This window comes from Ovis aries, chromosome 1 (genome assembly GCF_016772045.2).
Source record: "Ovis aries strain OAR_USU_Benz2616 breed Rambouillet chromosome 1, ARS-UI_Ramb_v3.0, whole genome shotgun sequence".
Classification (NCBI taxonomy): Eukaryota; Metazoa; Chordata; class Mammalia; order Artiodactyla; family Bovidae; genus Ovis; species Ovis aries.
Genome location: NC_056054.1, coordinates 86,223,393 through 86,239,663, shown reverse-complemented (window position 1 = coordinate 86,239,663; position 16,271 = coordinate 86,223,393). Strand labels below are relative to the sequence as shown.

Sequence of the window (16,271 nt, the reverse complement as noted above, 5' to 3'; positions counted from 1 at the left end):
GAAGGCCTGGTGTTGAAGCTGAAACTCCAATACTTTGGCCACCTGATGTGAAGAGCTGTCTCAACTGAAAAGACCCTGATGCTGGAAAAGACTGAAGGCCCGAGTAGAAGGGGACAACAGAGGATGAGATGGTTGGATGGCATCACCGACTTAATGGAAATGAGTTTGAGTAAACTCCGGGCATTGGTGATGGAGGGAGGCCTGGCATGCTGCAGTCCATGGGGTCACAAAGAGTCGGACACAACTGAGCGACTGAACTGAACTTCCCTGTTGCAGTGCAATAACATTAAGTCAGTTTGTCTACATACATCATACTGTTGCCTTTACATTTTGTCAAAACTGAAAATACTTAATGTAAATTGCTTTGTATAGGCCGTAAGTCACCAATTCATGAAAAATATGAAATGCCACATTTAAATATTAACCAAACTCTACCCTGTGGAATCACCAATGAGAAGCCAGTGCAGTAGTTAAGAGCATGGGCCCTAGAGCCAGGCTGACTGGGTTCAAACCCCAGCTTTGTGAGTTAGTACATCTGTAACTGGGACAAGTCACTCACCCTCTCTATGCACTAGTTTCCTCGTATGTAAAAAATAGGTTTTATTAGGATTAAATGAATTAGTATATATAATGTGCTTAGCATAGCATCTTGCTCCCAGCAGAAGCTAATAAATGTTAGTGTTTTGTTATTATTATCATCAGTGCTTCAATCTACAGATGCTTTTGGAGCCAATAATATAAATGACTCTTTCCTATAATTTCTGCCAAACAGTATAAATACTTCTTATCATTATAACTATATGAAAAATAAGTATATGATAATGTGATAGTTCTATTAAGAAAACGAACCTGAAATTATGTATTTAATGATGATACTTTCAAATTTGTCACCCAGCGAGGCTACACACTTACTCGAATATTGCCTGTTCTTGCAAACATTTTTGGAAGACTTTTGGAATTGTCTTCTGATCCTGTGACACAGTCCTTTCTGGCATACTGTTATCCTTTGAGAATACAGTTAATTTGAAAATGGTTGGAAGTCTTTCTATAACCAAACTCTGTTACTAAAGTAGGTTTACCAACTACTGTTTCTATCCTTCCTATTAAAGACCTATAATATTAAGATAGTGTGGCTCTGAAAACAATTCCAAAGAAGAGTTCCAAAAATATTTTTAACCAGTATTTTTGTAACAGGTATGAAGTTCTGGGTTCTCCTTGCTTGTGGGTGTGTGGGGTAGGAGTAAGTTTCATTACTTTATACTCATGCTTCTTTAGTCAAACAGCCACCATCTCTACTTCATTACCGAACTTTTCAGTATTTAATACAAATACATCATTTGTTAAGACTTTTCTATGTCTTTTGGATTTAAAATATAAAAAACTTTTATATTTAAAATAAAAATATACACTCCTTATATAGTGATGTATTTTATTTAGAAGGTTATTTCACATCTAACTGGTCAACCAACAAATACCAACCATTAGTTGAAGTTTAAATGGGATGACATTCTAGTTTTTAACATGGACCTAAAGCAATTTTACTTTTTTTTTTTTAGATAAACTTTCCAGATCTCTCTCACATTAGACTTTTTAACAAAATATAAATCAGTCATTGTGTCTTTGGTTCAGTCATATTAGCTTCTGCCTAAGGCCTGTATGGACCTTCAATTCCCACTAATTAGAGAAAACACCAAAGATCAGGCAAAATGGAGCAGTCCAAACTTTGCTATCATGTATGTTTTAAGCCTACCAATAGCTTAAAAAGACTGTCTCAGAAGAAGCTGGGAGTGCTACTCAAGTGAACAGGGCCTCGGCTTATAGAGAGAACCAAAGATAGGCAGAGAGGGGGGGAGAAGTACTTGAGAAGATGTTAGGATAAGGTGGGGGAAATTCAGCAATTGCTGGAGGAAACTAGGGCATCTGTTTGTTACCAGGCTTCATGTGGCCTCTCTGCAAACCCATAATTGGTGGTGGGGGAGCATGTAAATATATACACCACACATGCTGAACCAGTGTAAAAGACTTTACATGTTTAGAATGTCACTGAAAACAGTTTTAAAGATAAAAACTAATAAAAATAAAAAGGGGCTATGCTGCTGCTACTAGCTGTTAATAATATGTATCAAGCACTGTGTGCCAAGTACTGTGCTAAATAAGTGCTTAATGTATTCTTTCATTCAGTCCTCATAACAATCCCCAGAGCAAAAATACTGATATTTTTGATTACAGATGAGAAGACTGAGACTTAGAGAGCCAAAGGTCCTGCTGCTTAAATGCACCAAAAAAGTTATAAACCCAAAGCCTATGATTTATTGGACTGCATAACTAACCATTTTACATTTATCTACAGAAATATTAGACTAACTTGTAGTATTCAGAGGCAGTTTCAAATTCACCAAGAAAAATATACGCATTTCCAAGGTTGCTGTATGCTCTTCTTTCAGCTGCTTTATCTCCAAATTCTTTTGCAATAAGGAGACGCTGAAACAGAAAGTTTTGATTAGATAAAACTAAAGAAAATCTGAAAGCTGTTCAAAACACTGATGAGGAAAATGTTCTGTCTCCAAAGCCTTACTGTACCTGTTCATGAGCTATAACTGCATCCCTGAAGTTGCCAAGGAGGTAATGCGTGTTTCCAAGATTTCCAAAGGCACGTCCTTGGGCTGCTCGGTCACCCAAAGCAGTCACTAGTGATAGGTTTTCCCTAAGTGATAACAAAGAGTTTTTTTAAAAACAAACAAATAAGGTTGAGAAAACCATTTATTGATTTTTATTTACAAATCGAATTCTTTTATTTATTTTTTTTACGGGCGGGAGTAGTCTGAATTGGGTTATGAGGCCCCCACGCAGGGCACCTCACCTCAGCTGTTGAACTCACTTCGCTGGTGGTGAGTCTGTTCCAAACTCCGGCTAAGGAGGCATTTGCCAGGCCCCTCTGCAAGGGCAAGGTCCATAGCATCTCCTGCCCAGTCTGTCCTCGCACGGAGCCCTGTTCTCTGGGAACTCACGTCCCCGAAGCTCAGGGAAGGCCCTGTTAGGGCCGCTCTATGGCTCTAGTCTCAGACCTTCCCAAGGGACATGGGATAGAGTGACTAAGCGCACTCAGCTCCTAGCCCTGCTGATGAGCTTCCCTACAAACTGAATTCTTTATAGGAAAAAAATGTAAATAAGCTTACAGCCATAATGTGCCAGATTTTAATGATATGTCTATGCTGGAGGGTGGTTACAGGAAATAACTGGGAATATTTTACTCAACCATTCAGGTAGGTTTCTTCTCAGAGTCTAGGACAGAGTAATCTTAGAACCTATACCGCTAAGTTCTATGAAAGTCTGTTGATAAAAGACTCCGAATAACCTAAGACTCACTACTGGTATTTCTTATTTGTGCCACTAAGTGGCACTGGTCTGCAGTTTAAATGAAAGTTTTCCTGGGTAGGGAGGAGATTACTACTAAGAGAACACTGTAACATTTTAGCAGCAACTTGATGGTTTATTTTACTTACTGGTCTATGATTTTAAAATGTCTGCCAAACTTAAAAACTTTACTACTGTCTGAGGAGGACCACATGACTGCATCAGGGCTACTCACTCATAATAATCCACGGCTGCCTGCAGAGCATTTCTTACTTCGTCTGGAAATTCTCCTACATCCTGAGGACCAGGGCAGCCAAAACTTTTCCCTTTGGCATGATACACATTTCCAAGGTTGTAAAGTGCTCTTGCTTCGCCCACCTAGACGAAGATATCAGCAGTTTACATTTTGAAATCAGAGGCCAGTATTACAATGCTTATCATATATACTTATTTGCAACATCCTTGATATTATGGTCAAGAGAAAAAAATGTTTACATCAGCCATCCATACAGAACCACAAAACATATGACCATGTATGAAAGAAGGACCTCTTACAATTTCTTTTTCTCATCTATTAAAAATTTTTTTGTTTCTCTTCTCTCATTTTTCTATACTTTCTTTTTAGTATTAACTTTTAGATAAACTACAGAATAATTAAATAGGATTAAAACACAAAGCAATTTCAATGAAAACATTTGGCCTGCCATCTAAGGTTTCCTCATTACCTTGTCATTAAGCTCTCTGGAAATATCCAGGTGTCGCTGACAACAAACTATAGCTTCATCAAAATTCCCAAGAACTTTTAAAGTATTTCCCAGATTACCACTAGCTTTAGCTTCCCCCAACTGGTCTCCAATAGTCCTGGGGTTTAAAGAAAAGAAAACAATGTGTTAAAATATAAAGCAGCCAGAATACAGTTTTCCCTAGAGAACAGTTGACATGTTTAAGGTAAGAAAGACTCATTATTCTTAAAACCAACTTTAAATAAAAATTTTAAACTTACATTTCTGTATTTAAATATAATTTTCATTCACTTAATTAAACTCTAACATCATTTCACCACTATTCATTTACTTAATTAAACTGTGTTCAGCCTAAAGATTAGTTTTTAAATGGAATGCTAATGAATTAAAACTCATTAAATGTACTATTCATTTTTTTAATTGAATGAAAATGTTTCTTAAAGTGACAGTTAATTTAGGGATAAAGTATGAAAAAGCTTAAATTAATTACCTTGCAAGAGTTAAATCATGATGATGGTATTCTAGTGCTTTGGCATAATCATGCAAATAGAAATAAGCATTGCCCAGCTGGCTGTAAATAGCGCTAAGAGTTTTTAAGTCTTCAGTTCCAACTTGAACTGCAGCTTCAAAGAATGACACACCAGCACGGCAGTCTCCAGATTTACACAGACGCTCCCCTTCCAAGGCCAGTTCAAGGCAAGAGGCTTCCATTCTATAAAATTACATAGGACAGACATTTACAACATTACATTACAACTGCACCACAGTGTCTTTAACTTCCAACAATATAATTTCAACGCGGACTGTGGCAATTCTTGCTTACAACAGCTGTCTCTACAACTGAAGTATATACACACTACTGATAAAACAGCAAACTTTATAGCAAAAGCTAATCTGCCTATTCAAATGTCTCTCAACCACAAAGGTCTTTTTTTTGGCAGGAAGTAGGGTTTATTGGTGGGCGTGAGTGAGGAGGGGACAGCACCAGGGCTCTCATGAGTGCGGGGCCCACCATCTGTTCAGAGAGCTGCGATCAGGGACACACTTGGCCTCACAGCCATCTGGGATAAGCCACTTTCCTAACACCGTGTTTTCAAGTTCATCGACACTAAACCTCGTAGATCCCCACTCCTGGGGAGATGTGGATCTTCCGGTGGCCAGAGAACTTGAATTTGGCCCTGCAGAGAGCCTCAGTCACATGCGCCTTGTTCTGTAGCTTGGTGCAGATGGATGTTATGACTTGGCCAACATGGACCATGGCCACTGCGCCCTGGGGCTTTCCAAAGGCACTCTGCATACCTGTCTGGAGCCAAGACTGGGGACAGCAAGCCAGTCATGAGTGTCCACCAAAGGGGTGTCTCCAAGGTCCCTTAGGACAACCCGGAGAGCAACAGGCTGCATATACTACTGGGGAGGGTGCTGATGCAGCCACTGCACACTGGGCCCCCATGGGGAAAAGAACACAAGAGGTCTTTTCTTATAGGATAGCCAAACATCTCTATATGGAGCTGATGAAATAAAATTCACGTTTTACGGCAAGAGGAGGAAGACTTAAATAAGATTTTTCTTCTGCTCATTTGGCCTCCTTCCTCCCCTTTTGTGTGTGTTGCGCATCTGCATTAACCAGACCTCCTTAGAGATAAGATTCCTTCTCAATCTCATCAGGGGTCACAACGACCCCTTAGGAGGTCTTGTAAGGAGCCACAGTGATCCATTACACATTTCTTGCTTTGTACAGGTATATGTGGATTGTGAAAAATGTCAGTAATATGTCATCTAATGTACAGTGCTTGGACCTCAAAGGGACAGAACAATTCTCTGAGTTTTCTGAGAGGTGTTCCCAGGTTATAATCCTCAATTTGGCTTGAATAAAATATTTCATTTCTTTCTTAGACCCATGGATTACTTTCTTTTTGTCAACAGAGCTCATTCTAATTGGCTCACCCAGAGCAACCTGTTTCACCAATGAGAGAATCTAAAATAGTGTTTCCTAAACTGTTCTGAGTTATGGCAGAGTAACGGACTTTCTGGGAGTTTGGGGAGAAAAGGAATGCCTGTGGGAGGAGAAGTCCTTTAAGTAATACTCTTCTCTATCCAGGTATGCAGGTGATCTACTCAGCCCCTCCAACCACACATCTCCACATCATACTCAGGTGAACTCAGATGTGTGCAGGCATGCGTGCACACACACACACACACACACACACACACACACACACTCCTTCCTTGTCTTACCACCACAGGTTCACCTATACTGTAGAAAAATAGAAGGGCAAAATATCTGCAGGTACAAGGTACATTTCCATGAAAGAAGTGTTAAGAAACCTTATGTTAGAAAGCAATGATTTAAAGATTTGCAGAATTCTAATTCTCAAAGTCTGTCACTAAATTTTTAAAGTCAGAAGAATTAAGTTTCTATAAATATATCTAAGAGAAAAAACACCAATACTTCTAATTCTAATCCTACACTTTAGTAGGTGCTCTTCACCAAAGTTGCCATGGTGGGGCTTCAACATTTTCATGATTTCTGCCATGTCTATGTACCACGCAATCATTCACTTAAATGTATTTCTGTATTTGGCAGATTCCTTTCAATTGGTATGTGCCATTGACTGGTTTCTCTGGTGGCTCAGACAGTAAAGAATCTGCCTGCAACGTGGGAGACCTGGGTTCAGTCCCTGGGTTGGGAAGATCCCCTAGAGGAGGGCATGGCAACCCACTCCAGTATTCTTGCCTGGAGAATCCCCATGGACAGAGGGACCTGGTGGGTTGCAGTCCATGGGGTTGCAAAGAGTCGGACATGACTCAGTGACTAAGCATAGCACATTAAAAAAAAAAAAAAAATCTAGCTTCATCCAAAGCAGGATCCATGAAATTGAGTTTGATGTGATACTCACTTTTCTGATGCACATCAAAACAAATATGTAACTATTAAGATAGGGTGCTCAGGGCTGGTGCACTGGGATGACCCTGAAGGATGGGATGGAGAGGGAGGTGGGTGGGAGGTTCAGGATGGGGAACACATGTACACCCATGGCTGATTCATGTGAATGTATGGCAAAAACCACCACAATATTGTAAAGTAATTAGCCTTCAATTTTTTTAAAAAAGTGAGTAAAATAAACTTAGGTACTACCAGTGGTATACCACCACCCTTTGGAAGACTCTGATTTAGCTCATTAAGCATTTTAATGTTTAGAGCAGCACTAAATTACTTCTTACTAGAACTGTCTTTGAGCAACTCCACAGGAGTTCTTGACCCCGGCTGCACAATAGTAGAGCTCACGTGGAGCACTTGTTAAAACTCAACTCTGGGTCCCACTCCCCTGGGCATGAGGTATGCCCTCAGAATTGTTTAAAAGCTCCCAGGTAATTCCAATGTACAAGCCAGGGTTGAGAATCACTCCTGTAACAGGAAATGTGAATTAAATCACCGCTCATCCTAAACTCACTGAAATATGATGACGTTCTGTATTTTTTGTAGCAGGTCAATTAATACATTTCTTCAGGTGCTATCTTTTAGCCTATAAAATTTCAAGGATCCTTAAAGTCATAAATTAAAATGGGGTTGTAAAAGTGGAAAATAAATCAGATGAAGCTAGATGAAAAATCTAGACTAACAGAGCCAAAGGTTCAAAGCAGAATTCTCGCTCAGAATAAGTAGATAAAAGTAGTCATCTCTAAGAGGTAATTTTTAAGTTTCATATCCAAGTGTCTTTTTTTAAAAAAAAATAATTTAGCCAAAGGCTAAACTGCTTATTCACAGTTAGACTAGTGACTTCACCCTCACTTTATAAATCAAGGTAAAATAATGCAAGTTAACCTCTTTTTAATATTTTGCTTTAACATTAGAGTGGGGATGGGGTGGGGAGAGCTAAAGCACATAGAAAAATAAATTAGTTTACTAGAAATCTTAAATTGCTGTTTTATATTTCTTTATAGGCCACTTCAAATTAATAAAGCCTATTTGTCTTTTACAAGTGAAAACTTTCCTTTGTTTTTGAATATGAAAGAATTCATAAAAGAAAAAAGATTACTTTTGTTTAAGGTCTTATGAGGTTACTGGTATATCGCACGTGTGAAGAGAAATGAGTCAGCAAAAGATTAATATGTAAAAACATGGTTTCATCAAAGGGTTCTTTTGCCAGATGCAGTACTTGAGCTAGTTATCTTTATTTGTCTAAATACTGAAACCACTGAACTTCTAAGAATTACCATGGGGGAAAAAATGGAAAAGACATTTTTACACATAAAATACATTACTGTTTCTATTAACAAATTTTAAGCATAATACCAATTATGGAAAAAATTATATGTTGAGCAATTTCACCACTAGGAGTTTATTTTAAAGCTACATCAATACAAATTTCAAAGGATGGTAACAGAAGCGAAAAACCACAGTTTAAACACCCATCAACAGAGTATTGGTTTAAAAAATTACATGCCACCATACGACAGAATACTAGTGATGGCACATGGCTTCGCCAAGGGAGAGAGAGAGAGAGACTGTCGTCACCTGCGGAACCATCAATCCAGGATGATTAGGTTGCTGGCCAGGAAATCAATAAAAAAAAAAAAGGCTATTGAAACAAATGTATTTTTAAAGCGGGACAAAAAAATTAACATAAAAATTTCTCTGCCATTTGAGCCACTACGTCGTGCATTGTGTATCTGCGTAATACATTAACTGGATCCCCTTAGAAGACACAGGAATTCCTACTTGCCCCTCCCCCCACCAGAAGGCAACTACTCCTGGAGCTAGCACAGAACTCCCTAAGAGAAAACATTTTTCTCAGTCCTGTAAGGGGTCACAGTAATCCACTACTCACCTTGTTGGGTGATGTAAACTGTCAACATGCTACTTTGATGTAAAACTCTCCCTGTCTCAAAAACTTGTATTATTGTGCCTTGACTTCTCAGGCAGAGTAGTCCTTAAAGCTGTCTGAAAGATTTGTCTCCAGAGTTATAATCCTCCAGTTAGCACAAATAATTTCCCTTTCCTTCTAAGATTGACTAATGATTAACTTTTTTGTCAGAATTGTTCATATATAGGATGTGTAAAAATTGGAAGTTAATAACAGTATATCCATATAAAACAGAGAAGCATCTTCTTCAGATAAGTATCTTCGCCACAAACATTTGATGCTCTGAACTTAAATTTACAGAACATTATAATGGAACCATCGATCCAAATGCTGTTGCACCCCATAAAACTCAACTATAAGGCTGAACGGCACCCTAAGGATTACAAATTTTTTAAAAGGTATTTTACATAATTCTCATTGCAAACAGTGATAGCTACCTGGAATCCTGCTGGCTACACTGCCGTCCTCAAAGGTGAGAGTGCCCTACAGGACAATCTACCTTAGAAAATAATTTCAGTAACAAATGTTCAAAATAAAGCTCCAACTCTCTAGCTTATGAGTTTATTTTGACATATAGTATAGTTCTGATGTATTTTATTGGAAGAGAAGTCAATGTTCTGGCAAAGTCTCCAACACCTCAAATTTAGCTACTTGCAAAATAGTGAAGGAGGGTTGGTTTATAAATTTTTTAGAAGATCATTAAATAGTAACAGAGAAAGTAATTTCATATCCTCTCTGTCTCTATGAGAGAATAGAATTACTTCATCTGTTTACCAGTTGGGTTGAAAACAAAGAACATACGAAGATTAGAAGACAAGTCAGGAAAATATCTCTCCATTAAAATATATCCCACATATAAAGTTTTCTTTCCATTCTTCCTAATGGCCCACTGAATTATATAATCAAAAAAAAGTACATTTCTAGTAAGTATAAAGACAGCACTACTATTTTTGACTGAAATGTTTACATTTTTGTCAACAGATTGAACATTACAGCTTTAAATCTTCATCTTCTGTACAATCTCACAACATTTCAACTTATTTTAACTTTCATGTTTTATTATTTTTTACTTTTCTCCTACAACTTGATTTTTTTCTTTACTTCCTTCTTTTTGGTTTCTTGTGTTTACAGTATATCAATGAAAGCAAAAGAAGATTAAAATCTTGATGCTACATTAAAAAAGTTAATAACCAGTTCCGTCCAAATCTGACTTCCCTTCAAAGGCTTATATACTAATTAAGAATAAATGATGGGATTCAGGACTTAGGATCAAAGCAAGAGTGCCCTGCACCTTCTCCACTGCGCTGTCTCCTGTGGCTGTCGACTGGCCCACTGTGACCCCTAGTTCCACCTTCTGTGTGTTTTAATTGGGCATAGATCCTTTTATCACCAGTCCTAGCTGCCATAAACAATTTTCATCTATCCAGTCTACCACATATATCTAGTTATTCTAGTTTACTTTGTCAAAGGGAAAGTGCAAAACTATCTTGCATTAAATTTAAATTCTGATCGGTAACTTGGTTTTAAAAGTGATTATTCTATACATCATAATAAATTTCATCCTCAAAATGATGCTGTGAGATGGGTATTATTATAGAAGGGGAAAATGATGCTCAGTGTCCTGCTTAAGATCATACAATGGCAAAACTGAGAGGTGAAATCCTGTCTTTGTCTCTAAATCCAGTGTTCTTTCTACCACTCCACATTACCTCAAACTATTCTTCAGAAAGAATATTATTAATAACTATATTTACCTAGCAAAATTGAAAAATTCAATATTAAAATTGCATTCCCTCACAACTTAATTGCAATAGCCTAATTTTTACATTAAAATATTGAAATGTTTTTCTTCAAAGTAACAAGTATAAACAAGGAAATTTCTTTGTTTACTTATATTTTTTACTTATATAATTTACTTATAAATTATATAAGTAAACAAAGTATAATTATATAAGTAAATAAAAATATTTACTTATATTTCTTTGTTATACTTAAACAAGTATATAACAAGCTAAACAAAGAAATATAAAACTAGAGAACCTGATATATCTATAATGAACATATAATGAACCTGATATATCTACCTTTCTACATCAACAATGATCAATATATGATACATTATCCATATATATTTCATCTTTACTTCCACTCTCACTCTACAACTTTTGAAGTAGATTCTAGAAAACATAGAATTTCATTTGTAAATATTTTGGTATGTACCTCTAAAAGATATGGATATTTTCAAAAAATACAATCACAGTACTATTATCAATCCTAAAAATTTAATGATAGTTATTTAAAATCAGTTGAACACTTTTTAAAAGTTTAGAAACAAATCCCAATTTTCTGTCGGTCTCCATTTCTCTCTACCTTCATAAATAAGTTGCAAAATATTTCATAAAGCATTTTGATATCTCTTAGGAGGTTTCTTAGTATCTGAAGAATTATTCCATGTCAAAATTTACAAACACATTGTGCCACAGAAACTCCTCCAGGGATAGACAAGGACCTCGATCAAAGAACCCGATGGATAAAACATTACATGCTAAGTGTTTACCAGAATAGAAAAATAACCTATACAAGGACATGACATCTAAAACAAGCGATACAAACTATTACCTGCAGTTATATACTAATCCAGTCAGTACACAGAATGCTAATTTTACAGGACTGACAAAACCAGAGATTTGTTTGGTGTAGTCTTACTAAAAATAGTTAAAAGTTTTATATTTCTTTTATAGGTGAAGTCTTATATCAATATATAACCATGTTTGACCTATGCTATATCATGAAAAACAATAAATCTAAGATCCTCCTATAGGCACAGGTACAATCCACTCCTCATCAATTGTTACAATATTAGAAACATGGAAATATATACACTACCATATGTAAAACAGAGAGCCAATGGGAATTTGCTGAATAACTTAGGGAACTCAAACCTGGCCTCTGTAACAACCTAGAGGGGTGGGATGTGGTAGGAAGTGGGAAGGAAGTTCAAGAGGAAGGGGACATAGGTATACCTATGGTTGACTCATGTTGATGTATGGCAGAAACCACCACAATATTGTAAAGCAATTATCCTTCAATTAAAAATAAATTTCTTAAAAAAGAAGTAAGCCACTCTTGAAAATATTTAGCAAGAAAGATAAACATCTTACTACCTGTCTTACTAAACATTTTCAAGAGTGAACCATCAAGCTCATTTGATGTTTATATCCAATGCAATTCAAAGGACATTCCATCAAATGTGGAGCCAGACAACAAGCTAGGCATCACGGCTGCCCAAAGGGAGCCAATAGCCAAAGTGGGGAGTGGCAAAGGAGGAGGAGACAAACACATGTAAACAGGTACACTGAATTTCAATATAGTTAGTGCTAAGAGAGAGAGATGCATAGGATATGTGAGCACAGAGAGGGCACTTAAAATATGGAGTTCAGAAACACTTTCCAGAAGAATATTTTTGAGCTGAATTCCTAGATATTGAGTAGAATTACTAAACCAAGAAACTAGGAAGGGCATTCAAGTCGTAGGGTGTAGCACGAGCAAGGGCACTGAGTCACGTACAGGGAACCAGAGCTCAAAATGCAAAGTGAGGGATCAGGGAGTAAGGATGAAGGAACATGTAGAGGCCAGGTAACGCAAGCTCCTGTGTCCTACGTTAAGCATGGCCCCGCCCTGCAGGTGACTAGAAGCCACCAAAGAGACTATGCAGAGGTTGCATGATTAACTCTGCATCTGCAGCCTGAGCCCTCTGGAGGCAAATTTAAAAGCGATTCCAAGAGGCCAGAATGGAGAATGGAGGGAGTCTGGAAGGAAGATGATGGGGGACTGAACTTCCACACTGGTGGAGAGAAGCCAGATGGATAAATGAATCTGAGCAGCATTTAGGAAGTAAAACTGGCAAGACTTCACACTAGACACAGAGGTTTCTGGAACTATGCCCCAGAGGGTAGAGCGAGAGCATTTCTATTAAAAATTCATTTAAATCATACTGAATGTCTTCCATTTTCTTTAATTTGAAACTTTTAAATTTGCAATAAAAATGCCCTCAGCTTACCTAGAGAAACTTTCTTGGCACCGTGCCCTAACATGAACCATCAGCTCCAAAGCAAATGATAGTAAATCTCACTATTTCCTATGCAAGTGCTAAGATACCTAAGGTTTGGTATCAAACATCTTCACTCATTAGGGGTAAGAATGCTATTCAAAGCTAGAAGTTCTGATGTTTATTTAATATTAACTCATAACAGTTTTGATAAGGAATCTATTAATATCTAATCACCTGATAATTAAGTCTTCCATTCTAATATTGTGTTTATTTTACAGTTAAGGACAATGAGCCTAACTTCCAAAATAAATGTTAAATAATGATGATGTACATATTCTTGGCTTTGTTCCTAAATGTCTCAGAAATATCATTAATATTTTACTACTAAATATTAAACTGATTATTAGTTTATCATGTTTAGAAAGTACCTACCCATTCCAACATTAACATTCCTTTTCTTAAAAGCTCATTTATAAAAGGTCACTATTTAAAAATTGTAACACAAAAATTAGGTCGTTCAGCCAACCACACTATAAAATCTATCTTCTACCCTCGAAGATTTAGAAATATATTTCACTTTTATATTTGCATTATAAAAAGAGTAACAGTTTAAAATAACTAATCAGAAACTCTTCCACAGAACATTAATAAACAAACTATAGAATATAATTGTTCTCTACTACCATTTTCCTACAGAAAGGATATAAAAACTTACTACAACCACAACAACAACAAAGAAAACACTGTTTAAAGGAGATACTAACTATGGCTAGTATATTTTTAATATTTTCATATTTAAATTTCAAATGATCAGAGTTAAACACATGTTTAAATAAGTATTAAAATTACCCACTAAGAAAGCAGCAGTCTTACCTGTAACGAACATGAAAAGAATGGTCTTCTCTCATGCTTATCAAATTTTCCTCCATCGAGTCATATTATAAGCTGGGTATACTAAGAAATTATTTTATTTTGTGCCAATCCAGCTCTACAATGTAGAATTGTTGCAGAACATTGTCCGGTTAGTATATTAATGAGTTGGTGTTAATACATCCTAAGCTCCTGCTTCTTCTTTATTAATAATGAAAGGAGGTCAATGTCAGACAGCTTAAAGGTTCAAAATGTGTCCCAAATCCTTGCATCTCTGGCCCTTTCAGCAGCACTTCAGCAACATTTCTGCAAAAGGAATACAAATGTTTTGCTTGAAGTCCTATTTTCAAAGAATAACACATATACATCCAGCAAAAGCAGTTAGAGGGAAGTTTATAATAATATAATCTTACCTCAAGAAGCAAGAAAAACATCAAATAAACAAGCTAAACTTGGATCTAAAACAACTAGAGAAAGAAGAACAAACAAAACCTCAAGTTAAGGAAGGAAATCATAAAGATTAGAGCTGAAATAAATGAAATAGAGACAAAGAAAACAATCACAAAGATCAATGAAACTAAAAGCTGGTTCTTTGAAAAGATAAAATTGATAAACCTTTAGCTAGACTTATCAAGGATAAAAGGTTCGAGAAGACTCAAATCAGCAGAATTAGAAATGAAAAAGGAGAAGTTACAACTCACCCCATAGAAATTCTAAGGGTCATGAGCGACTACTATGAACAATTACATGCCAATAAAATGGACAAGCTGGAAGAAATGCACAAATTCTTATAAAGGTACAATCTCCGTAGACTGTGAACCAGGAAAAAATAGAAAATATGAACAGACCAATCACAAGCACTAAACGTGAAACCATTATTAAAAACCTCCCAACAAACAAAACTCCAGGACCTGACGGCTTCCCAGGCCAATTTTATCAAACATTTGATTCTTTGCGACCCCATGGACTATACAGTCCATGGAATTCTCCAGGCCAGAATACTAGAGCGGTTGCCATGCCCTCCTCCAGGGGATCTTCCCAACTCAGGGATCAAACCCAGGTCTCCCACATTGCAGGTGGATTTATTACCAGCTGAGCCACCAGGGAAGCCCATCAAACATTTAGAGAACAGTTAACAACTATCCTTCTGAAACTTTTTCAAAAAATCACAGAGGAAGGAAAACTTCCCAACTCATTTTATGAGGCCACCATTACCCTGATACCAAAACCAGATAAAGATACCACAAAAAAAGAAAATTACTTTTTATGATTTAAAAAAAAAAAAAAAAAGCTCTCCAGAAAGTGGGCATGCTGCCAAGTCGCTTCAGTCGTGTCTGGCTCTGTGCGACCCCATAGACAGCAGCCCAGCCAGGCTCCCCCGTCCCTGGGATTCTCCAGGCAAGAATACTGGAGTGGGGTGCCATTTCCTCCTCCAATGCATGAAAGTGAAAAGGGAAAGTGAAGTCGTTCAGTTGTGTCTGACTCCTAGCAACCCCATGGACTGCAGCCTACCAGGCTCCTCTGTCCATAGGATTTTCCAGGCAAGAGTACTGGAGTGGGGTGCCATTGCCTTCTCCGAAAGTGGGCATACAGGTTACATAACTCAACATAATAAAGGCCATATATGATAAGACTGTATCCATTGTTTTCCCATCTAATTGCCATGAAGTGATGGGACTGGACACTGGAAACAGTGACAGACTTTGTTTTCTTGGGCTCCAAAATCACTGCAGAATGTAATTGCAGCCATTAAACTAAAAGATGCTTGCTCCTTGGAAGAAAAGCTATGACCAACCTAGACAGCATATTAAAAAGAGAGACATTACTTTGCCAACAAAGGTCTGTCTAGTCAAAGCTATGGTTTTTCCAGTAGTCATGTATGGATGTGAGAATTTTCCATTAAAAAAGTGCCAAAGAATTGATGCTTTTGAACTGGGGTGTTGGAGAAGACTCTTGAAAGTCCCTTGGACTTCAAGGAGATCAAACCAGTCAATCATAAAGGAAATCAGTCCTGACTATTCTTTGGAAGGACTGATGCTGAAGCTGAAGCTCCCAAACTCTGGCTATCTGATGTGAAGAACTGACCCACTGGAAAAGACCCTGATGCTGGGAAAGATTGAGGGCATGAGGAGAAAGGGATGACAGAGGATGAGATGATCAGATGGCATCACTGACTTGATGGACATACGAGTTTGAGCAGCTCTGTGAGCTGGTGATAGACAGGGAAGCCTGGTGTGCTGCAGTCCATGGAGTCACACACAACGGAGTGACTGAACTGAACTGAAGGAGACAAAAGACCCGTACTCTGAAAACTGTAAGATGCTGATGAAAGAACTTGAAGATGACATAAACAGATGGAAAGATATACCATGTTCGTGGATTGGAAGA

The 16,271-nt window shown here is 37.3% G+C and overlaps 1 protein-coding gene and 1 non-coding gene across 5 annotated transcripts in view; both read right to left on the bottom strand.

The window, feature by feature from the left end:
- The window catches only part of GPSM2 (G protein signaling modulator 2), a 49,268-nt gene that overhangs the window by 20,142 nt on the left and 12,855 nt on the right, over positions 1–16,271 (bottom strand). For 3 of the 4 annotated variants that reach the window (XM_060412357.1, XM_027972542.3, XM_060412356.1), the window contains 6 exons: positions 13,887–14,189; positions 4,588–4,809; positions 4,080–4,215; positions 3,590–3,732; positions 2,581–2,704; positions 2,366–2,481 (listed from right to left, as the gene is read on the bottom strand). In XM_060412357.1, coding sequence (XP_060268340.1) covers positions 2,366–2,481; positions 2,581–2,704; positions 3,590–3,732; positions 4,080–4,215; positions 4,588–4,809; positions 13,887–13,942 — 797 coding nt within the window. In that variant the 5' untranslated portion in view covers positions 13,943–14,189. The remainder of the gene's footprint in view (positions 1–2,365; positions 2,482–2,580; positions 2,705–3,589; positions 3,733–4,079; positions 4,216–4,587; positions 4,810–13,886; positions 14,190–16,271) is intronic. The other variant, XM_027972547.3, reaches the window with a different exon arrangement.
- On the bottom strand, positions 5,450–5,580 carry LOC114111279 (small nucleolar RNA SNORA70). The gene has a single exon (XR_003587361.2). It is a non-coding gene; the product is annotated as a small nucleolar RNA SNORA70 (small nucleolar RNA).